Genomic DNA, 23960 nt, shown 5'->3' on the forward strand with positions numbered 1-23960 from the left:
CTGTGGCAAGGCTGTGTGGTGCAGTCCTAGCTAGGACACACTGAACGATCACCCAGTGAGAAAGGATTAAAACCAGGAGTGTGGACAATAGAATCCTCAGACACCACTGATAGGTCGAGCAGGATGAGTACTGAGGACTTAGTTACTGCTCTGGATTCTCAGAGCCACTGTGCAGCAACCCGAGGGAACCCGGGAACCACGGGTGAGTCTGAGAGGATGGAGCAGGTCTGGTGATAGAAGACAGGCTATCATGACAAGAGTTAGCATTAGCACTGATGTGAGCAAGAACATCATTTTTAGCATTAGCAGTAACAGTAACGACTACACTTTCATTATGAGCATAAACATGACTGTTAGCATTAGCCCTATTTAACTGATGTTTGTGTTTGATCTTCAGAGGCAGTTCTGGACCACGTATGATCGTAAGTTCTCAGATTAACACCGATTAAAACACGCAAACAGTGCGACATTTTGTTCTTTGTCATTGTGGTTTTTTTTTCTCTTGCAAGGTCGTGACCCCTGTCTGGTGAACCCGTGTAAAAACAACGGGGCGTGTGTCTACATGGGGATGAGTTACGAGTGTCAGTGTCCAGAGGGATACGAGGGACGACACTGTCAGACTGGTGAGTTAGCATTTAGAACAGCAGCTGCACACAGGAAGTCAAATGGTACAACCCTTTCATAACGCAACTATGAAAACACTGACAATTTTTTAGGCTCTAAATATCAGAACTGATAAAACAGCGGCCATTAAAGCAGCGCCCCCCTGAGGTGAAAGCAGGTATGTCACAGCTGGAACTAAGATGCACATTGTTCACAGACGAACAAACACGTCAGCCGGGACCATGAGCTCACCTCGACAGGAAGTTAGCCATTTTAAATTTGGCGTGCATCGTGGTGATTTGTAGCTGCTGACAGTTAAATTGTCTCGTCTTTGTTTTTGTCCTCAGTGTTTGAAGACTCACTCAAGTGTCTCTACCAGAACGGACACTGTCAACATTTCTGCGACGGCTCCACAGAAAGACGCAAATGTTCCTGCGCTGATGGATACGAGCTTGGAGAGGACGCACGCCAGTGTGTGGCGCAGGGTAAAACAACACACGAATACTACGTACAAATACTACATACAAATACTAAGTGCCAATACTACGTACAAATACTACGTACCAATACTATGCACAAATACTACATACAAATACTACGTACAACACTACACACAAATACTGTGCACAAATACTATATACCAATGCTACGCACAAATACTACGCACAAATACTACGTACAAATACTACATACAAATACTACACACAATTACTACATACAAATACTATGTACCAATAATATGCACAAATACTACATACCAATACTACGCACAAATACTACATACCAATACTGTGCACAAATACCACGTGAAAATACTACACACAAATACTACGTACCAATACTACGCACAAATACTACGTATCAATACTACGCAAAAATACTACGTGAAAAATACCTGCTGGTTATACCTGTCAATTATAGTGTATTTTTTTTGTGCTCCGTGTATTTTACAGTGTTTGTGGTGGTTATTTTACGGTGTAGTTTAGAGTTTTTTGTTTTACAATGTTAATTTACAGTGTTGTTTGTTTTACAGTGTTTTTTGTTTTACAGTGTTTTTTACAGTGTCTTTTATTTTACAGTGCTTTTTGTTTTACAGTGTTACTTTGTTTTACAGTGCAGTTTCCGTGTGGTCAGGTGACCCCACAGGAAACAGGTGTGATTGACAGCGTCCTGGATCAGACCAGAGTGGTCGGAGCAAACCATTGTCCTCGAGGACAGTGTCCCTGGCAGGTGAGTTAGTCCTGAAGGTGGCGTTCAGGAAAGTTCTTATTTGATCACAAAGTTTGTTTGTCGTCGTTCAGGTTCTGGTTCAGTTAAGTGGGCGGAGTCACTGCGGAGGCGTCCTCGTCAGTTCTGACTGGGTCGTCACCGCCGCTCACTGTATCCATGGCAACAGTCCCCAAAACCTCACTGTGGTGGCAGGTAACTCCGCCCACAAAGACTTTGACAGTCGGCGCTAATCCTCCACTGTAGCCAACAGACGTTTTTGTCTCCAGGTGAAATCAACCTGGACGTCGACGACGGCACAGAGCAGAGGATTCCCGTCACCATGGCGATGGCTCATCGCGCTTACGACCCGGCGACAGGCGACAGCGACATCGCTCTGCTCCGGCTGAGTCGACCTTTGACCCTGAACCGTGACGTGATCCCTGTGTGTTTGCCGACCGCAGAGCTGTCGCGGCGCGAGCTGCTGCTGACGCGGTACCACGCCGTGTCCGGCTGGGGAAAGCGAACGAGCGGCGGGAACGCCGAGGATCCGGCGCCGGGAGTTCCCGTTTCCTCCATTCTTCGCAGAATGAGCGTTCCGATCATCTTAAATTCGCAGTGTTCGCAGCGCGCGCACTTCAACTTCACCGCTAACATGCTCTGCGCCGGGTACCTGGAGGGACGCCAGGAGAGTTGCCGCGGCGACGACGGCAGTCCGCTCGTCACCCTGTACGGCGACACCCACTTCCTGACGGGTGTGGTGGGCTGGGGGCGGGGCTGTGCGCAGCCGGGGTATTATGGGGTTTACACCAACGTGGCCAACTTTGTGGAGTGGGTGGAGAACACCATGAAAGCCCCGCCCACTGAGAGGGTGGAGCAAAGTTTAGCTGAAAACATGGAACAGAAAGTGATTTAACTTTGAAAATAAAAATCTGTTTTTAAAATATATAATAAATGTAATAAAAATAATAAAACCTGTGAATGAATTGATGTAAAACCAATAAACAAAGAATCACTTTTATTTTGTTTCATGTCATTTTTGTGTTGTTTATTTTTTGAATATTTAAACATAAACACGTGTAAACATGGATCAGGTCAATGGTCGGACTGTTGAGAAATCCTGTTTACAGTAAATCCCTCCCTCTGCCCCCCCCAGCTGTCAGTGGTATGCTCCACAGACAGGAAGTGAATTCCTTCTGCTGCAGAGAAACTGGCTCCTCCTCCTCTGATGAACACATGAACATTCATGTGTTCATGTGAAACTCTTTTACTGAGTCACTGCTGTTATTAAAGGGACACTTCAAGTTTTTCTACAGAGAGTGACTGCTGCAGATAAGCCCCGCCCACTCTGATCAGGGTGGGAAGTCCCCCCCCCCCCCTGTGTGTGTGTGTGTGCAGGTCAATGCTCGCTCGCCCAGCCTCCTCCACAATCTCACTGGTTTCCTCAACTCGACAGACTAAGGTTTTTACAGACGAGCTCGTCTTCATCGTCTTCATCGTCGGACCATGTTCTGGTTCCACCGCTCGTTCCTGTGGCTCCTGCTGCTCAGCGTCGCCACCGCCGCTAACGGTACGTGAGCGAAGAACAAAAACAACAATGTGGAGTTCCAGTGAGGGAGCAGATGATTGACAGCTGGCTGCTGACCCTTGACCCCGGTCATGTGTTGTGTGTGATGTCATATTTAGTGGATTGGTCCTTTATTTAGAATCATTTTATCATTCTTATGTTTTTATCGGTACAATAACGGATGAATTGTAGCGAGAGAATGTGGGCGGAGCTTTTACTTTCCCAATCTTTTCTTGTGTGAATGAATAACGCGCCGACACGCTAACACGGGCACTAACGAATCGTAGTTCTCGATTTTGGTTCTCGTGTTTGGTCGGACAGGTACCAGCAGCAGTTGCTGTCACTTTAGCAAAGTTAGCGCCAGACGAATGTGGCGTTACCCGTGACAACAGCCTTTTTACGATGAACTTCTCTCTTCAGTCTTCATGGACGACCGCGCGGCCAGTCAGGTCCTGAGCCGCCGCAGACGAGCTAACTCCTTTCTAGAGGAACTGAAACAAGGAAACATGGAGCGGGAGTGCATGGAGGAGCGCTGCAGCTGGGAGGAGGCGCGGGAGATCTTTGAAGATGGCGAGAAAACGGTGAAAACCCACCAAACCCGGACTGTGTTAGCGTAGCCTGACATTTCCACATGTTCAGTTTCCACAGTTTATTTAAATATTGTTTACAGATTTGTTTCTTTTTGCTTTTCAGAATGAATTCTGGAACAAATATGTCGGTAAGATTTTTTCTACTTGGTTCTGAAATAATAAAAAGAAAGTTTGGATTAGCATCATCAAGACCACGCCAAGACCAGGACTAATGTCAGGATCAGACTACACAAAAGGTCATCATGAGATTATCAATCACAGTGGATTCTTGACTGACAAAACGACGAGTATGACCCTGACCAATCACGACACAACGCAAGTTCATAGGTCATCAGGGAGGCCATCAAAGTGTTGTGGAAGGAAAACATTGTGGAACCATTCCTAGGAGTCACAGAGAGGACAGACAGTATGGACTGTCTCCAAGAGACGCTGTCTTTAACATCCTCGTGGGTGTGGAGTGTCCCAGACCTTCAGCGTCCCAGACCTTCAATTATGTTCCTGACATTAATGAATCACTTCACAAAATCGGCCTCCGTCAAACTTGGTCTTGACCTGCCATTGTGCGTTGTCTTGGTCTTGCTAATGAACCTGCGACTGGATGATATATGACAGAAACACTGACTGCTGTACCATCTTACACAACTAGATATCATGGGTGAAATCTGCTTTGTTTGATCTGCAGATGGCGATGCTTGCGAGTCAATGCCCTGCGCTCATGGAGGACACTGCAAAGACGGGATTGGCACTTACTCCTGCTACTGCAAGGCTGGGTACCAGGGCTTCAACTGCCAGATCGGTAAAGAAACTTTGGGGCAGTTGAACTCAGGGACAGTTCAGATCTGATCTGATATCTTAAGAGTGTGTTCGTCCCTCCTGCAGTACACAGTACAAAGCTTTTAAAATAAACATTTAGAGATCAAAACATTCAGGTGTTGCTACACCAGTCAGTGGTGAGGTTGTTGTTGTAGTGTGCAGGTATTTCATGGTGCTGTCGTACATTGTATTCCGGTGTTTTTCAGAGTCGTACATATCAATAGTCTTGCCTGGACAGACTTTTCTGTTTGGTCTGGTCTTGACTGTGTTCTCGTTCTTCGCAGTGATTCCTGAGCTCTGCGAGTCCGAAAATGGCGGCTGTGAACATTACTGCAAAGTGGTGCGAGGAAACGTTCAGTGCTCCTGTGCTGACGGATATTTCCTGGCGTCGGACGATAAATCCTGTCTCTCCAACCGTAAGATGCTCAAGTTTAGATGATGTTGTTGTTGTGGTTTCATGTGAAATGTTGTGGGTATTTCTGACTGGTGAGCTACAGAGTATTTGTAGCACTGGCATCAGGATAAACCTCCAGACGAGACGATCCAAATCTAACTCAGACTTCAAATTAATTCTTACAGAGACCTTCAAGTGTGGCGCCATCGTCACCAAAGACACCCGGACTGTTTTCAGGTACGTTCGACCGAACGTAACAGAGGGAAATACGACAGGGTTCAACACGACAGACCCAAACTCCAACTCCAAAGACATGATGTCCTCAGGAAACCACAGCCACATTGAGATTGTTCCAGAACACATCATCTTAGAGGAACTGATCAACCCTGAGATGGCCAGTATGACCCGAATTGTCAATGGAGAAGACTGTCCACCAGGAGAATGTCCATGGCAGGTAGGAATTATGAGAAAACAAGGGTGGAAGAGTCTCGTCTCCTTGGACACACTGGGACTGTGTCCTTGACGCCTTATAGTCCATTATCATGTAAATCCAGGTCCTAGAGTGTGTCTGTACCAACACCTTAAAAGATTGTGTCTTCCGTACCATCTCGTCTTTGCAGGCTCTCCTCCTGAATGAGGATGATATTGGCTTCTGTGGAGGAACCATCCTCAACGAGTACATCATCCTGACCGCCGCCCACTGCATGAACCAATCCCGTTACATCTACGTTAAACTCGGTAGGTCTGCTTCATCTTTCTGGTCTGTTGATCTTTATTTAATTCCTACAACTCTCTCTCTTGAAAGCGTACTATTATAATAATTGTTCCCTCAGGTGAGTTTGACACATTGGTGGATCACGGTAACGAAGCAACACACTACGTGGAGGCTATCGCCACGCACTTTAAATACCAACCACAGACCTACAACAACGACATCGCACTCCTCAAACTCAGCAAGCCAATACAGTTCTCCAGGTTCATCGTCCCAGCATGTTTGCCTGAGCAGGAATTTGCGGAGAAGGTGACTCTCCAAACACTGGCGTAAAAACCGCTGTAAATGTTTCACAAACATAATAACACCATCCTCTTTCAGGTGCTGATGCGGCAGCCAGTTGGCATGGTCAGCGGTTTCGGTCGCCTCGGCGAGGGTCGGCAGGCGTCCACCATCTTGCAGCGCCTCACGTTACCCTACGTGGATCGGCACACCTGCATGGAATCCACCCAGTTCCGAATCTCCCAGCGTATGTTCTGCGCAGGCTACCACACGACACCCAAGGACGCCTGTCAGGGCGACAGCGGCGGACCGCATGTCACCCACTACCACAACACGTACTTTGTCACAGGCATCGTGAGCTGGGGTGAAGGCTGCGCACGCAAAGGGAAGTATGGTGTCTACACCCAGGTGTCCAAGTACACCCGCTGGATCCGCGAAGGAATGGAGAGTATGTTGCACAAAAAGACGAGCGGCAGCAGGGTCAAGAGGCACCACAGCGCCATCGAGAGGCTGGTTCTGTGAGACAGTGAACTCAGCAGAGAAGAAATCAACCACATGTTTTATATCATCATGTATTCTATGCGTCACACTCATTGACAGTCAGGTTCCAGAAACACGTGACAACACATTAACGATGTTTTATGATGCGTTCACACCAAACACACAGAAGTTTTTCAGGTCACATGATTTATACCGGGATCAGACCACACGATGTGTCTCTCTTTCACATCAGTCAGATTATTAACCACAGTGGCACGGATTGTTGCTGTCTTGTTCAGGGGACTGCTAACACTACAAGAGTGACCCCTGACCAAACATCGTTCACCACATAGGTCACGTACGTCATCGGTGAGGTGGGGCAAGCTGTCAATCATGGCTACCAATGAGTGATGCCCACTGACTTTTGTCGTGGTCGTTTCTTAAGGAGACGTTGCTGTTGACCTCTTCACCCAGTGAATGTCTTCATGTTACGCTGTGTCAGTGCACTCCGTTCCCCTATTGGTCAACATCCAGGAGCCAGTCATAGGAGACCTAGTGTTACACTAAACATCCGGTCATCGCGTAAGTCTGAATTTGTGTCGTCTGATCCCGACATTAGTCTGAGTGATGAGCACTGGGTTTTATCGATGTTGGAAACTAAAGTCAACATAAACGCAATCAACACAAATTTTGTGTCTTCGCGGATGGAATCACGCAAAATTCTTGTTCACTTGCGACTTACTCACTGTGGTGTGAACGGACCATAAAAGACATAAGTGAAAACGATCAGATTAGCTTCAATTCTTAACCCATTTTGGCCACTTGGGGGCAGCAGAACAACATGTATTAATGTATAAAATGTCATGAAGGTTCCAAACAGTAAATCTTTGTCTCACATGTTGGTGATCATGTGACTTGAACAATGACAGTGTCAATAATAACATGAGGTGTTCCTCAGGGATCTGTTCTCGATCCTTTTATATTTTCTTTAAAGACGCGGTAATTAATGTTGTCGTGTCCGTGAACTCTAATTAACTTGTTCATTTCTGTTTAGCATTTCCAGTCCACCGTCCCCTAACCCAAGCTAACCCTAACCAAGATACTAATCACAAACACAACAGGTTAATGATCTGTATTATTATTATTATTATTATTATTATTATTAATAAAAAATAATTAAAAGATGGTAAAACTGAAAATAAAAAATATTTTTAAAAATTGTAAACAAACATGTCTGTTCATTTTCTTTTGTTCCAGATATTTCAACATTAGCTTTTGGAGCTGAAAAAATGGCAACAATATAAATAAAAAATATTGATTATGTTGTATGTATATATATATATATATATATATATATATATATAAAGTATTGTGCTTTTTTCGAAGGATATCTATTTAAATCAGATAAAAACTTGGTTTTCAAGAACATTTTTTGGATTTTTTTGTCCTTTCTTGAGAAGTCAGTCAGATTATAAATAAATGCATTAACACTAGTTTGAAATACACTTTCATGTCATTAACACTCTGATACTTTTCTGATTTTAGTGAGAAAATATTTGAATTTTCTATTTAATTATTAATGGATGTGATGAAACACTGTGTGTTGACCTCAAACAAATGTCGTGTTTATTGATGTTTGTTTGACAACGGGACAGAGACAGAAAGGACAGGGGACGGGGGACAGGTCAGAGTCCACAACAGGAACAAAGTTTGAAAAAACAAACAAGAATAAAAACTAATCGACTTCAATGATTCAATGTCACTTTTGTAGCATAAATGCTACAAAAGAAAGATTTTTTAAATAAACACCTTGTTACATTGACTTGATGAGTCACTGGTGTGTGTGTGTGCCTGTGTGTGTCAGTGGAGTCAGTGTGTCATGGCGGTCAGCATCATGTCGGCTCGTTGTTGCCGAGTGTCTGTTCTTCCTCTCTGTTTCCTCCTTTGTCTCCTTCAGGTTCTCATCCAAGGACAAGGTAAGACATTTGACCCCTGACCTTTATGTCCAGTGTGTGAGACGTGGAGACGATCACGGAGACTTCCGTCAATCATGTGATGTAATTGTGTTCCAGGTTTATCCGACATGTACGGAAGTCAAAATGTTATTTCATAAGCTAGTGCTAATGTCTGTTTACACAGTAATAACTGTTACTAAATAAGCATTAACTAAGTGTAAATTAGTGTTTATTAACCATTTATTAACCCGCATTTCAAAGTGGGAACAAATACATAAGCAACAACTAACCATTTATAAACACGAATTAATGTTTATTAACATGCCCTTTATAATGATTAATAAATGCTTTATTATAGTTAGTAAGTACTGCTATTATACATTATAATAATATTATATATATTATTATATATAAATATATTATAATAAACTAACTAAAGGAAAGTATTTACAGTTGTTAGTTCAAAGTTGAATAATATATAATAAATACATTCATTACCCTGTTAACAATATTAACAAATTATTAGTTAAAAAAATTAACTGTTAGTAAATGATTATAAAAGCATTAAATACAGTTAACTCTGTTTATTATATCTATTTTAGAAAAAAATGGAATAATAAAAATAAAATGTTAATGAGTTAATATGAGATTATATTTAATTACAGTATATTGTTATAGTATATTATGGTTTATATGACATTACATGTATTATGTTGATGTTTCATACTCAGTATATTAATGATATGAATATTGAATATTAAGCAAACGTTAATATTTCAAAATGATTACGTTCATTTTTATGTTTATTGATGTATTAATTATGATGTGTATCACTTTATGATTATGTAACAAATCAGGATCACTGTCATTAATTAAACTATCATTCATTATAATTAAGTAATCTTTTATTTAAATTAAAGGAAACTTCTGCAGTTTTTTCTCCGACACATGAAAAAAACATAAAAACTGATTTTAATGTGTAAAATAAAGCTTAAAGCAGCCACCACCCTGCCAGCAGATGGCGCTATGCCCTTGATTCAATTTTCATGTGCTCTTATCTCACATGTGAAGTTTCGAGCTGATCGGTCAATGTACAGCAAAGTTACAGGCCACTTCCTGTTTCGTGGCTGACTTCCTGTTGGCTCAGGTTCATGTTTGGAGACGTGTTCAGGGTCCGCCTCTCGTGTCATGCATGAAGTTATAGAGCACTTCCTGTTTTGCCAATGGTTGTCTTGGCCACGCCCCTTTTGCATCTGTGAGACCCTTTGATAATTTTTCATCTTTGATGTGTCCAGTACAAATTAACGTGTTTATTTGTTCGTACAATTATTAACGTGCGTTTCACCTTTGGGGGTGCTACTGAGCCATTTTGTATCATTTCTGACTATTTCCCTTATTTTATGATTTTTTTTTTTGACAGGTTCAGTTTTCCCTAACCTTTTAGTACAAATGCAATACTTTCAGAAGAAAAATTTCAAGTCCCGGCGCTGCTATGTGAGTGCCCGGGCCCCACGAGTCACTCTGTACGTGTGTGTGTGTGTGTGTGTGTGTGTCAGTGTTCCGTCAGGCTCACAGTGTTTTCCTTCGGTCCAAACGAGCCAACATGTTCCTGCTGGAGGAGTTCCTTCAGGGAAACCTGGAGCGCGAGTGTCACGAGGAGCTGTGCAACTTTGAGGAGGCGCGAGAATACTTTGAAGACTTGGATAAGACGGTTCGTCACCATCACGTCTTTGATAATCACCACTGATTATTAACAAACTAGTAAACAGCTGACACTCTTCCACAGGTTGCCTTCTGGACCGTCTACTACGGCGAGTTTGACTTTTAGAATCATTAATCATTATTTAACACATTTACTGATGTTATACTTCTCATTATTACATAATTATATATATATATATATATATATATTTTTATTTATGAACACATTTCTCCACCTTTATTTTGACATTATGTTTTAGAATAATTGATTTAAAACAATAACAGTTTTGAATAAACTTTATTTGAACGATGGCGTGCAGACGGGAACCAGTGTGAACCAAACCCCTGCCTGCACGGAGGAAACTGCACCGACAAAGTGGGCGGGTTCCAGTGTTCATGCCCCACCCACCACTTTGGACCAATCTGTGAGCAAAGAGCTGTGGGAGGAGTCACACGCAGAGCACAGTGGCTGCCCACTGCACCACAGGTCACCACACCAGGTCAGACCACACCCACAACCTCACACGACCCTGCCTCCCCGAGATGAGATGGGTGCGGTCTATGAGCAACACTTTTGTTGATGTTTCCATGGCAACAGAGATTGCAGCGTGTCCGACTGGCGGTCCGACCGCGTGTCAGCAGCTGTGTGCGGCGGCGTACGATGTCTTCACCTGCTCCTGCACGACGGGATTCAAACTACACACTGACAAACGCAGCTGTGTGCCCGAAGGTGCTGCAAACCCCGTCCCCACAACAAACCCCGCCCCCACGCTTTAACAAAAACCTTGACAGGACGTTGTGTTTGTGTCCACAGTGGACTTCCCGTGTGGAAGACTCCCCGGCAACAGCACCGCGTCAATGTGTCGCCATGGAAACTGTCCCTGGCAGGTAACGGCCAATCACAGCACAGGACCACGTGTGTGTGTGTGTACCTTTAACAGCTGTGTTTCTGCCTCCAGGTGTCACTGATGAACACTGAGGGGGCGGAGCTATGCAGCGGCGTGCTGTTGGGTCGACGCTCCGTCCTGACCGCCGCCCACTGCCTCCTCCAGGGGTCAGAATCTGACCTCCAACCTTCCAGCTTCTACGTGACCACTGGTGCACAACTTCATTAACAACATATGAGACAGACAAAAAATTTACTCTTCAAAATAAAAGCCCAAATCTAGCTGTTCACATACTGACTTTACCCTTCAAAATAAATGCCCAACTCTAGCTGTCCACAAACTGACTTTTCACTTCAAAATAAAAGCCCAAATCAGCTGTCCACATACTGACATTACCCTTCAAAATAAAAGCCCAAATCTAGCTGTTCACATATTGACTTTACCATTCAAAATAAAAGCCCAAATCTAGCTGTTCACATATTGACTTTACCATTCAAAATAAAAGCCCAAATCTAGCTGTTCACATATTGACTTTACCCTTCAAAATAAAAGCCCAAATCTAGCTGTTCACATACTGACTTTACCCTTCAAAATAAAAGCCCAACTCTAGCTGTCCACAAACTGACTTTTCACTTCAAAATAAAAGCCCATATCAGCTGTCCACATACTGACATTACCCTTCAAAATAAAAGCCCAAATCTAGCTGTTCACATATTGACTTTACCATTCAAAATAAAAGCCCAAATCTAGCTGTTCATATACTGACTTTACCCTTCAAAATAAAAGCCCAAATATAGCTGTCCACATACTGACTTTACCCTACAGAATAAAATCCTTCTGTGGGCTTTTATTAGAATAGAAGCTGTCTCTACAAAATAAAAGCCTACTGATATTTTATTTTGACATCACTTCTCTCGTCTCCAAGGAAACAGGATGCCCGTGTCCGTCCAGGCACTGTACGTGCACAGCCGCTTCCATTTGGGTCGTCATGACAACGACCTGGCCCTCCTCGAGCTGGCAGAGCCAGTGAGCTTTGGCCCCGCCCTCATCCACCTCTGCCTGCCCACCAAGGACTTCAGCGAAAACATCCTGATGCATCCTGGGAGGACGGGCGTCGCCGCGAGGCAGCGGAGCCAGGAGCTGCTCTACCTGACGCTGGACGAGTGTCGCGACGAGCTGGACGCGTCGCACCCACTCAGCAACAAGATGTTTTGCATGAGGACGGTCGCCGTGACGACGGCGAGGTCAGGCAGACATTCTCGGTTCCAAAATGGCGTCCACAGGAAGACGAACAGCACTTCAGTGAACAAACACGGAGGCCGGCCGCCGCTGAACAGTTTACCGACTGAGAACGAGACGTCGTCTGTGTCTGACGTGAGGTCAGAGGTCAGCAGGAGGCCGTGCGGCAGCGTGTTAGCGGGCGCGCCGGTGGCCACGGTGGAGCAGGGGACGGCGTTCCTCACCGGACTGCTCATCTCCACGTCCTCAGGTTGCCACGGTGACAGCCTGCTGTTCACCAAACTGTCCCGGTACCTGACCTGGATCAGACCCAGACTGGAGGCGTCAGAGGAGCGCATGACGCCTCAGCTCAGCCGGCTCCCCGTCTGAGCCAGCTTTTATTTTCTTTAACGTCACAATTTATATTTCAAATAAAAGAATCAATCCCATAAACTCTGTACAAACATCAGCTGTTTTATTCAACACTTTCTTTTTTACAGAGCCAGAGAGGATTGTGGGTAACGTAGTCTAGGAGATGGAGGAGAGCGGAGGAAATGGATTCTGTTTACTGACGACGAGCTTCTGATGCTGGTGTGAGATATAACCTTTGATGTGACCCTGACAGGAAACACAATTACAAAATAAAACACCAGTGTGTGTGTGCGTCTGTCTGTCTGTGTGTGTGTCTGTGTGCGTGTGTGCGCGTCTGTCTGTGTGTGCGTGTGTCTGTGTGTATGTGCGTGCGTGCGTGCGTGTCTGTGTGTGTGTGTCTGTTTGTCTGTGTGTGTGTGTGTGTGTGTGTGTGTGTGTGTATGTGCGTGTGTGTCCTCACCATGTAGATGAGGTTAGCTAGGATACACTGCACCTCGTCCACGTCCACGTCCTCCACCTTCATCATCTTCAGCGCCACCAGGAACGAGTCCAGAGGCAGTTGGTGAGTCCTGAGCAGCAGGTACCTGCAGGTGCAGATTACAGATTACAGATTAAAGATTAAAGACTCCAAACTGGAGTCAGGGTGGGCAGAGCCTCACTCACACTTTCTTGAAGAGGTTCCTGTAGGTGATGATCTTGAGCTTCTCCAGGATGAGGAAGATCCCACAGCGGATGAAGAAGGTCTCGTGTTTGGACAGAGCGTCGTTGAGCAGCAGCAGGTTCCCGTCACTGACCGACACAGACACGATGATGTCACTTCCTGTATCGCTCAACATTAAAAAAATTAAAAACTGAGCTCACCTCACGCCCTTAGTAACATCAGCAAACTGCATCAGGTCGTATTTCCTCAGGAGCTGATGATTCGGCATGTGACCCTGAAACAACAGAGACTCATTTAATCTGCTTTAATCTGGATCTAAACCAGTGTCAACGCATATAATCTGCTTTAATCTGGATCCAAACTAGTGTAAAAGCATTTAATATGCTTTAATCTGGATCTAAACCAGTGTCAACTCATTTAATCTGATATAAATAGGACATAAACTAGTGCAGACTGGTTGTAAACAGAGTGTGAGTGGGATTATCACCAGCAGCATCTTGACAGGCAGCAGGTAGATGAGAATCATCCTCTTGTTCTTCTGACTGGATCCATGACAGTGGTGGAAGGAGAAGGAGAGAAAGTCCTCCGCTGCGCACACACACACACACACACACACACAGAGATTACTAGAGTAATCCAGCAGTAATCCAGCATCAGTAAGTGTGTAGTGCTAGTCCAGAGTGTTGGTGACCTAGCTTGAAGTCACTGTCAAACATGGCTTTGCGGCCCACGTAGTATCTGTACGTGACTCTCTGAGCAGGACTGTAGTCGTTCTTCAGATTAGAGCTGTCGATGGCTCTGATCAGAGGTTTACACAGGTGAAGTTTATTGATCTACGCGCACACACACACACACACAATCACCTTCAAATCATCCCATTCAAGATTACACAAGAGCATCAATCGTGATTGATCCGACCTTAAAGTAGATCTTAAACAGCTGGTTACTCAGAAACATCATCCCCCATTTTTTAGAGTCGTCGATTGCTGCACGACTGGAACGAACACACACACACACACAACAGTGTCAGATTAAATGACTTTACGCTGGATTAAATTCAGTTAAAATCAGATTAAACGAGATTACACTGGATTAAATTCAGTTTAAATCAGAATAAATGAGATTACACTGGTTTCAATCAGATAAAATGAGATTACACTGGATTAAATTCAGTTTAAATCAGAATAAATTCGATTACACTGGATTAAAATCAGTTTAAATCAGAATAAATGAGATTACACTGGTTTAAATCAGATTAAATGAGAATACACTGGATTAAATTCAGTTTAAATCAGAATAAATTACATTACACTGGTTTAAATCAGATTAAATGAGATTACACTGGATTAAATTCAGTTTAAATCAGAATAAATGACATAACACTGGTTTAAATCAGATTAAATGAGAATACACTGGATTAAATTCAGTTTAAATCAGAATAAATGACATTACACTGGTTTAAATCAGATTAAATGAGATTACACTGGATTAAATTCAGTTTAAATCAGAATAAATGACATTACACTGGTTTAAATTCAGTGTGTGTGACTCACTTGTCGCTGGCACACACTCTGAAGCAGCTCATCAACTGCTCTGCTGCTTTCTCCAACATCTCACCAGGTTGACCTTTGCCCTTTTTCTGTAACTGCTGCTCTGCCTGCAGACACACACACACACATCAACATTTAAACCACATTAAACATTTCTCCTCTTTTTTATTGATGTATTTGAACTTTTTTTGTTCACTTTAAATCTCTTTAAGTGAAATTGTAAAAATAAAAGTGTCTCTCACATTGTTGGCGAATATCCTGAGATCCAGAGCGACAGCGAACATCACAGGCAGAGCCCTGAAACACACACACACGGGAACACACACGCGCGCACACACACACGTGAATGACGCTGCCTTCACTGTCTGCGTGTTCATCTGAGCTTCAGTCTCTTTCTCACCAGTTCTCCTCTTTGTGGGACTGGAAGGCCCTCAGGAAGGATGTGACAGGTCAAAGGTCAAGGGCAAAGACTGTGAGACAATAAACCTTCAACACTTTTTTGTTGCTGATTTTAAACCAGAAAAGTGACAAAACGTCCTGTAACTGTAAGTGATTTTCCCTAGAATAACTTTCACTATCTGGCAGTTATTACAAGTCATCAGTCATCATCTATCGCTTTATCCTCCACCAGAGGGTCGCAATAATACATATTTATAAAATAACATTTGAGTCTTCCTGCAACATTAGCGTAATAACCAGGTGTGGAGTTCAAACGTGGACAATGATCCTGAATCCACTCACAAACTATTCTGATTATTTCAATGTGAAATAACGTGAAACAGACAGAAGTGTGAAGTGCAGCGTGCCGTCATGAGAACAGAACACAGACGCGCGGAGGATGAGCGGTGAGTGATGAGTGATCACGCAGATGACGGGCTCTCGTCATCAGAGCTTTCACAAGCGCGTGGTGTAATCCGGCAACGCAGAGACGCCGGGATTAAAGGGTTAAGGATATTGAACGACAAGTGTCTGGAACTTGTAGGCTTCAACAAAGTCGTGATTGGCCACCGCGTAGGTGCACCTGCAACACACACACACACACACACACACACACACACACGTGAATGTGCACAAACAGGATGTTTTACTCTGATCAATAATCAAAGACATTGATACCTGAGATGAGCAGCCACCATCTCGTCGTACGGTGGCTCCAGAACCTGCTGACACTTCTCTTCTGGACTGGCCAGCTGGAACACGCGCGCGCACACACACACACACACACACACACACACACACAGAGAGAAGAGTGAGGCTGTATCCTAGCAACAGCGGGTGTGTGTAGCAGAGTGGGCGGAGCCTCACCTGGAGCCGCGGGTTGGCCACGTGCGGGTGTTTGAAGGAGAGCAGCTCAGAGCAGAACGAACCCTCGCGGTTGTCGATGGCTTCGTAAACCTGCAGTTTTTACACAGAAGAAGAAGAATGAGGTCATCACTACTACACCACAGCTGAGTGAAGGGTCAGAGGTCAGAGGTCACCTGCTGCAGGTACTGGTTGATGGTGATGTGAGCCATGACTTCCTGCTGAATCAGCACCTGAGAACAAACATCAATCACTCACGTGTAGCCACTTTTAAACATGAATACAAACAAATTCATTAAAAAGACGATATAATAACATTCATTCAGTAAATAGTGTTTTTAAATAACACGCTAAAGTTATTTTTCTGAACATGAAACAAGTGACGATAAACACGTGTTTAAAGCATAAAAACACTGAAAAGATTCAAATGTTTGACTTTTCCCCGTTAGACTGACGGAGCGCCATGCTAGCACATTAGCATTTGAATTCATTGATTCATTGAATTCAAACCTGAAAACACTGACTCGCGTTAGAAAGAAAACAAACATGAAAACATCTCGTACCCGGAAAACAGAGATTTAGTCCAGAAATGAAGCGTTAACGTTCACTTCTTTCACTCAGCGCCGCACTGTTTTCAAGACTCATGAAGAACTTCCGGATCACGGAGGTTGGCTTCCTGTAGCGCTTCAGAACAAGAGGCGAAGTTTCAAAATAAGGTTGTGAAAAAAGAATACAAGCGCACAAACTTTTGTTCAAAGTGTTTTATTGACAACAAACAAACAAACAAACACATGTCAGTGTGTTTTCAACGTCTTTGTGTTTTATTTGACTTTTTTTTCAGAACAAAGTGGACAAAACACATTTTATCATTTATAACAACTGTAAATACGACAGTGAACACCAGGTGGCGCCACACCACCAACAATCACAGTGTGTCCCTCAGTAACAGGACAAGATGTCATCACTACGTGTTTTGTAGATTTACATCAAAATTACAATAAATAAGAGAAAAAACAACAATAAATAAAATACATGCATGAAAGATTCATTAAACATTTAGCGCTAACGCTAAACAACAAACAAGTGACCATCTACACCACACTGTTAGCCAGCTTAGCTAACAGAGCTAAAAGTTAGCCAACTGTTCACTAACTTTTAGCTAGGTTATTGGTAACATTTCAGCTAACTTTTAGCTATGTTTTATGTAACGTTTTGGCAAAATTTTTAGCTCTGTTTTGGCTAACATTTACCTGTTTTAGTTACATTTATGGCTAACTACTAGCTATGTTTAATTTCACTTTTGTTAAATGCAACTCCTTTCAGGACTCATAAACACCAGGGGGCGCCACACCACCAACAAAAACAGCACAGAGTTTGTCAGAAACAGCATCAATGTTTATTTTTACGCGTACGTAATATTTACACACAATAAACACAGGTTTACTAACAACTGCTAGTAACTAGCATTAGCATAAAATGGTGACGGAAACAAAACAACATTTAAATGCTGGTTCACACCTTTAATGCTAACTTTTGTTAGCTTCCTGTCGTAGTTAGCATTAGAAATCCTTTCTGTCCCTCCTCAGAAAGAATGGGTGGAGCCAGGCGGCCATGCAGCACTGCCCACCCGTCCTTGACTGGGAGGCTGAAGGAGACTCTCGCTGCTGATTGGTCCATGCAGAGTGCTGCAAGGTGAGTGGGCGGGGCTTAGCTCACTGCACCCAACCGTCCACAGACACGGATACTGACTGAAGAACACACATCATTATTCACCTGAGTCCACTTTATATAGACACCCTATATGGTCATGGGCGGGGCCTCACCTGGAGTTATGAGGAGGAGCCTGTGATGAAGGAGCACTGCTGCCCAAAGAGAGGGAGGAGGAGCAAGAGGAGGAGGGGGAGGAGCTACACCCGTCCAACACATGGACACCTTTAAAAAAATGTCAACAAAGATTTAGATGAAAGAAAAATTACACACACACACACGCACACACACACACACAAACATGCGCGCACGCATGCACTCACTCTCACACACACACACACACACACACACACACGCACGCACGCACGCACGCACACATACACACCAGAGGAGTGTGTGCGCTGCGGCAGGTAGGCAGTTGAGTAAGGTGTGTGTCGCCCTGGGAAACCGTGGTGTTTGTAACCATGGTGATGATGTGACGTCAGAGGGAGGCTGCTGCTGTAAGAGAAAGCCCCGCCTCCTCCAGCAGAACACAGCGACCAGCCTGACACACACACACACACACACAAAATATTTATTTATTTCTGTGTGAGAAATAAAAACAATAATAACAATTTAATGATGATAAATGAGAACTCACAGGGTTGAAGTCCAGACTCTGGTAAGCTCCGCCCACTTGTGTTCCTGAGGTGGATAAATCAAGCGCCACCGTGCAAAAACAGATTATTATGAACAGAGGCAAGTGTGGATTAAACAGACTGAGTCATGTGACTGAGTCATGTGACTGGATCACGTGACATGCTGAGAGTTACCTGTCTTTGTTGTCCAGGAAGGCTTTGGCAAACGGGTTATATTTGATCTTCAGAGCGGTGATCTGTAGAAACACACCTGTGTTACACTGACACTGTGTGTGTGTGTGTGTGTGTGTGTGTGCGTGCATGCATGGGTGCGCCCATGTGTGTGTGTGTGTGTGCGCGTGTGTGTGTTTGTGTGTGTGCGTGTGCGTGTGCGTGTGCGTGTGTGTGTTTGTGTGTGTGTGTGTGTGTGTGTGTGTGTGTGCGTGCGTGTGTTTGTGTGTGTGTGTTTGTGTGTGCGTGTGTGTGTGTGCGTGCGTGCGTGTGTGTGTGTGTGCGTGTGTGTGTGTGTGTGTGTGTGTGCGTGTATTTGTGTGTGTGTGTGTGTTTGTGTGTGCGTGTGTGTGTGTGCGTGCGTGTGTGTGTGTGTGTGCGTGTGTGTGTGTGTGTGTGTGTGTTTGTGTGTGTGTGTGTGTGTACCTCTTCATTCTGGTAGGCAGTGACAGCGATGAACTGAGTTTCTCTGAAGGAGACGTTTGACACGAGACGATGGTGAGAACCGACACACACGATGTGGAGCTGAGGCTCGTACTTATGAAGAGAGTTCAACATGATCTGAACACACACACACGCACACACATTGCTGCCTCATCACTGAGTTCAATGTCTTATTTGAGTGAATTATGCTAAAAATCCTTTGTTCAGATTTAAATCAGTGACACAGAGTGACCACACGAGGCAGCAGCGGAGCAGCAGCTGAAATCACTGGTTTCCTCTGTGAGGTTTGGTGTGTGTGAGTGAGCGGTTTATAAAAGTCAGCTTTGAAACTTTAAAAAAAAACAAAATAAATCAGTGCAGCTGTGCTTGTGTTTTTGGCTCATCCATCAGCCCCCCCCGCCCCCCCCACTAATGAGGCCCAATTAACCAATCACAGTCCTCTGCTCCAGGCAGACACACAAAAACTAACAGTTTTCTATTCAGATTGAGAGGCTGGCTTCACATCTGACCTCTGTGTGTGTGTGTGTGCTTTTTGAATATAGTTTACCTCTGTCTCTCTCTCGTCCACCTGAAGTATGATGGGTAAATTAATTTCCCAGTAAAAAACATAATTACCATAATGTACAAATAAGCTGAGCAATTATTTCATTATAATGTGTGTGTGTGTGTGTGTGTATGTAAGAGATGTTTGGACATGGATAATGGGGTAAATACAAACAACATTATTGCCAATTTTGTAGTGCTGTGTGTGTGTGTGTGTGCGTGTGTGTGTGTGTGTGTGTGTGTGTGTGTGTGTGTGTGTGTGTGTGTGTGTGTGTGTGTGTGTGTGTGTGTGTGTGTGTGTGTGTTAAGGCCTCTCTCTCTGAGGGGCTCACAGCTCTCAACAGGAAGTGCATTAAACTGGCGCCGGCCAATTAAGAGCTGTTTATCCTGTTCCCGTGGTTACGAGAGGTTGAGCAGGTGAAGTGAGCGAGGAGAGCGACTGAAGTGGTTAATTACATGTGGTGGTCTCTCGCCCACTTCACCACAATATGGAGAAGGAGATCGAGAGAGAGAGAAGGAGAAAGATGGAGAGACTCTTGACATGAAACAGAAGAAGAAGAAAACAATGTTTCACTTTTCATTCATGTTTGCCTATGACTTGGTTAACTTTGTTAACTAACCTTAAGTTATGATCTTGTTAACTCTATTAACTCACTTTTGCCTATGACTTAGTTAACAAAGTTTTAAGCTGTTTTTGGTTAACTTTCTAGACTTTCAGAAATCTTTCGGTTAGCATTTTAGCTATCCTTAAACATTACCTTTAGCATTTTAGCTATCCTTTAACATTTTAGCTATCCTTAAACATTACCTTTAGCATTTTAGCTATCCTTTAACATTTTAGCTATCCTTAAACGTTACCTTTAGCATTTTAGCTATCCTTTAACATTTTAGCTATCCTTAAACATTACCTTTAGCATTTTAGCTATCCTTTAACATTTTAGCTATCCTTAAACATTACCTTTAGCATTTTAGCTATCCTTAAACATTACCTTTAACATTTTAGCTATCCTTAAACATTACCTTTAGCATTTTAGCTGTCCTTTAGCATTTTAGCTATCCTTTAGCATTTTAGCTATCCTTAAACATTTTAGCTATCCTTAAACATTACCTTGAGCATTTTAACTATCCTTAAACATTTTAGCTATCCTTAAACATTACCTTTAGCATTTTAGCTATACTTAAATATTACCTTTAGCATTTTACCTCTAGCATTTGAGCTATCCTTTAGCATTACCTTTAGCATTTTAGTTGTCCTTTAGGATTTTAGCTATCCTTTAGCATTTTTGCTATCCTTTAACATTTTAGCTATCCTTAAACATTACCTTTAGCATTTTAGCTATCCTTAAGCATTTTAGCTATCCTTAAACATTACTTTTTGCATTTTAGCTATCCTTTAGCATTTTGCTATCCCTTAACATTTAAGCTATCCTTAAACATTACCTTTAGCATTTTAGCTATCCTTAAACATTACCTTTAGCATTTTAGCTATCCTTTAGCATTTTAGCTATCCTTAAACATTACCTTTAGCATTTTAGCTATCCTTAAATATTACCTTTAGCATTTTACCTTTAGCATTTGAGCTATCCTTTAGCATTACCTTTAGCATTTTAGCTATCCTTAAATATTACCTTTAGCATTATAGCTATCCTTTAGCATTACCTTGAGCTTTGTTTCTGCTACAGTGTCATCTAACAGAGTAACTGGTTAGTAGTGGTTAGTAGTATGAAAGACACAGCTCAGGTGAGTTTACCTGTCCTCCTCCATTGACCTTGTTGGTGAGTTTGACCTTGTTGAAGGTCACCGCCGCTTTCATCCAGTGAGCTCCGAAGTTCGGTGAGTCAGGGTGAATGTAGATGCCGCCGTGGCCCCGCCCCTCACTGCGGCCCTCGGCCCGGCCAGCCGCCACCCACTCCCCGTTCACGAACTTCCAGCGGCAGCCGTCAACGGGAACAAAGTCAAGCAGGAAGGAGTACATGGAGGCGGGGTCAAGACCAGAGACGCTGACCTTTAGCACTGGGAACATCCGACTGAAACACACCACACACACACACACACACACCGCTTACACCTGCTATCTAATAACTAATGACCAGTGTTGATTAACAGGTTGACTGACCTGGAGTCAGACACATCGTCATGTTTCTCGACAAAAACATGTCACATGATCCTGAGCAGCTCATCAAAGGTCAAAGGTCAACAAAAGAAGAGTACAAAAAACCCAAACCATTAACTAATCCATAGTCAATAAGTTAACTAACACACAGCCAACGTTAGTCAATAAGTTAACTAACACACAACCAACGTCAGTCAATAAGTTAACTAACACACTGCCAACGTCAGTCAATACGTTAACTAACACACAGCCAACATTAGTCAATAAGTTAACTAACACAACCAACGTCAGTCAATAAGTTAACTAACACACAACCAACATCAGTCAATAAGTTAACCAACACTCAGCCAACGTCAGTCAATAAGTTAACTAACACACAACCAACGTCAGTCAATAAGTTAACTAACACACAGCCAACGTCAGTCAATAAGTTAACTAACACACAACCAACATTAGTCAATAAGTTAACTAACACACAGCCAACATTAGTCAATAAGTTAACCAACACACAACCAATGTCAGTCAATAAGTTAACTAACACATAACCAACGTTAGTCAATAAATTAACTAACACACAGCCACCATTAGTCAATAAGTTAACTAACACATAACCAACATTAGTCAATAAGTTAACTAACACACAGCCAACATTAGTCTATAAGTTAACTAACACATAACCAACATTAGTCAATAAGTTAACTTTAGCCAGACACAGACAGGTTTAAAAAGTGGGAGTCGGCCTAAGCTAATACAGTTGGCTTCCCCGCCCGTCGCCACGGTTACCGTCCGTTCTTGGTGACGATCATCTCGTTGGTGATGTGCTGGAACTTCCTCCACAGCTCGGCGTCCTCCAGCGCCACCTTCAGCTCTCTCTCTGTCGGGTCACCCTTCTCTCGCCCGGCCTGCAGCTCACTCTCCACCGCGCTCAGCAGCCGTGACATGCAGCGCTCGGCCGACCCCGGGCTGCACGCCACCGTATCGTCACCGCCATCACCACCGCGGTCAGTGCCACCGTCGGAACGTTCCACTGAAGATCCAGAGTCTCTGGACTTCTGAGACGTCTCCACCTTCATCTGGACCAAGAAAAACAAGGAACTAAAGAAGAACTTCACGCTGACTGGTCGTACTCAGACATGGTGAGCGCCCCTGCAGGTGGAATTCAAAGTCGTCAACTCCTAACTTCACTGCAGTTGACAATTCAAGATGGCCGCTCCAACAAACAAACAAACAAAGGCCGAACATTTTACCACATTTTTTGCTTTTTGCACGTTTAAATGTCGGTAATGCTAGTTAGCGAGCTAGCTTGTTAGCTTTGTCACTGAGGAAATGAACAAAAAAACACACTTACGACTTCTGCTTAAATATAAATATTAGTAAAATAATAAGCTGAAGCTTTTACCAGATGTTTTGTATCGGGGTCATGGTCATGCTAATTAGCTATAGCTTGGGTTAAGATCAGGTTCTGGTTCAGACTTTTAAACTTTGTTTGTGAAACAAAGTCTTTTACTTAAACTTTAATGAGAGAATTTAAGTTTGTTCATATTTTATGATCACAATCGTTTTAAATTTACGTTTTTTTTCATTTTCAAAAACAGAAAAATCACATTTCATGATCTAAATGATCTCGATTCACACAATGATTCTATTCAGGTTCCTTTCTTCATAATTTTAGTTTTCATGAGAGAACAGACGTCATAACACTGAAATAATCCTGTTTTTAAATAGTATTCAAATATTTCAGTGAAATAACGACGTAGCTCAAATGTCTGAATATTATGGTATGGCTGTATGTTAATGTTTTAATGCGATCATTACGAGCCGGAGGAGGGAATTTATGATTCATGATAAAAACAAACAAACACCAGAAAGTAAACAAAAGAATAAACTGATGAGATTATTGACAAGAAAAAAACTCACCTGGAATAAAATAATCCACAAGACTTTTTCTGTGAGATGAAGCTGCTGAGCGTCTGAGGACAGTGTGACTGAAGCTCGCTCTACCGCTCGCTCGC

At 43.2% G+C, this 23960-nt stretch overlaps 4 protein-coding genes across 4 annotated transcripts in view; 2 read left to right on the forward strand and 2 right to left on the reverse strand.

Moving 5' to 3' along the window:
- LOC131449382 (uncharacterized) overlaps window positions 1-7608 on the forward strand; it is an 8774-nt gene extending 1166 nt beyond the window's left edge. The window contains exons 3-18 of the mRNA XM_058622124.1: window positions 398-422; window positions 510-623; window positions 951-1088; window positions 1718-1833; window positions 1905-2025; window positions 2100-2716; window positions 2904-2910; window positions 3272-3379; window positions 3797-3957; window positions 4070-4094; window positions 4649-4762; window positions 5064-5195; window positions 5359-5627; window positions 5794-5911; window positions 6007-6194; window positions 6267-7608. Of these exons, the coding sequence (XP_058478107.1) occupies window positions 398-422; window positions 510-623; window positions 951-1088; window positions 1718-1833; window positions 1905-2025; window positions 2100-2716; window positions 2904-2910; window positions 3272-3379; window positions 3797-3957; window positions 4070-4094; window positions 4649-4762; window positions 5064-5195; window positions 5359-5627; window positions 5794-5911; window positions 6007-6194; window positions 6267-6689 (2676 nt within the window). The 3' untranslated portion in view covers window positions 6690-7608. The remainder of the gene's footprint in view (window positions 1-397; window positions 423-509; window positions 624-950; window positions 1089-1717; window positions 1834-1904; window positions 2026-2099; window positions 2717-2903; window positions 2911-3271; window positions 3380-3796; window positions 3958-4069; window positions 4095-4648; window positions 4763-5063; window positions 5196-5358; window positions 5628-5793; window positions 5912-6006; window positions 6195-6266) is intronic.
- A 560-nt stretch (window positions 7609-8168) lies between these two features.
- Window positions 8169-12798, forward strand: prozb (protein Z, vitamin K-dependent plasma glycoprotein b). The gene is made up of 8 exons (XM_058622131.1): window positions 8169-8623; window positions 10159-10313; window positions 10389-10413; window positions 10624-10803; window positions 10902-11033; window positions 11118-11191; window positions 11263-11401; window positions 12116-12798. Exons 1-8 carry the CDS (start codon window positions 8527-8529, stop codon window positions 12796-12798), a joined length of 1485 nt encoding a protein of 494 aa, XP_058478114.1. The 5' UTR covers window positions 8169-8526.
- Window positions 12799-12861: 63 nt separating this feature from the next.
- pcid2 (PCI domain containing 2) lies at window positions 12862-16967 on the reverse strand. The gene is made up of 15 exons (XM_058619657.1): window positions 16857-16967; window positions 16470-16526; window positions 16297-16386; window positions 16108-16181; window positions 15945-16012; window positions 15392-15431; window positions 15234-15288; window positions 14995-15098; window positions 14360-14435; window positions 14133-14274; window positions 13929-14029; window positions 13642-13715; window positions 13444-13569; window positions 13241-13364; window positions 12862-13026 (listed from the first exon to the last, which is right to left on the reverse strand). Exons 2-15 carry the CDS (start codon window positions 16503-16505, stop codon window positions 12937-12939), a joined length of 1200 nt encoding a protein of 399 aa, XP_058475640.1. The 5' UTR covers window positions 16506-16526; window positions 16857-16967; the 3' UTR covers window positions 12862-12936.
- A 150-nt stretch (window positions 16968-17117) lies between these two features.
- Window positions 17118-23950, reverse strand: tbx19 (T-box transcription factor 19). The gene is made up of 9 exons (XM_058618532.1): window positions 23866-23950; window positions 22732-23021; window positions 21586-21862; window positions 19275-19409; window positions 18813-18874; window positions 18641-18684; window positions 18386-18544; window positions 18117-18225; window positions 17118-18041 (listed from the first exon to the last, which is right to left on the reverse strand). The coding sequence occupies exons 2-9, from the start codon at window positions 23019-23021 to the stop codon at window positions 17876-17878; spliced, it is 1242 nt and encodes a 413-aa protein (XP_058474515.1). The 5' UTR covers window positions 23866-23950; the 3' UTR covers window positions 17118-17875.
- Window positions 23951-23960: the final 10 nt, after the last annotated feature.

Source organism: Solea solea, chromosome 2 (assembly GCF_958295425.1).
Source record: "Solea solea chromosome 2, fSolSol10.1, whole genome shotgun sequence".
In the NCBI taxonomy this organism is placed as follows: Eukaryota; Metazoa; Chordata; class Actinopteri; order Pleuronectiformes; family Soleidae; genus Solea; species Solea solea.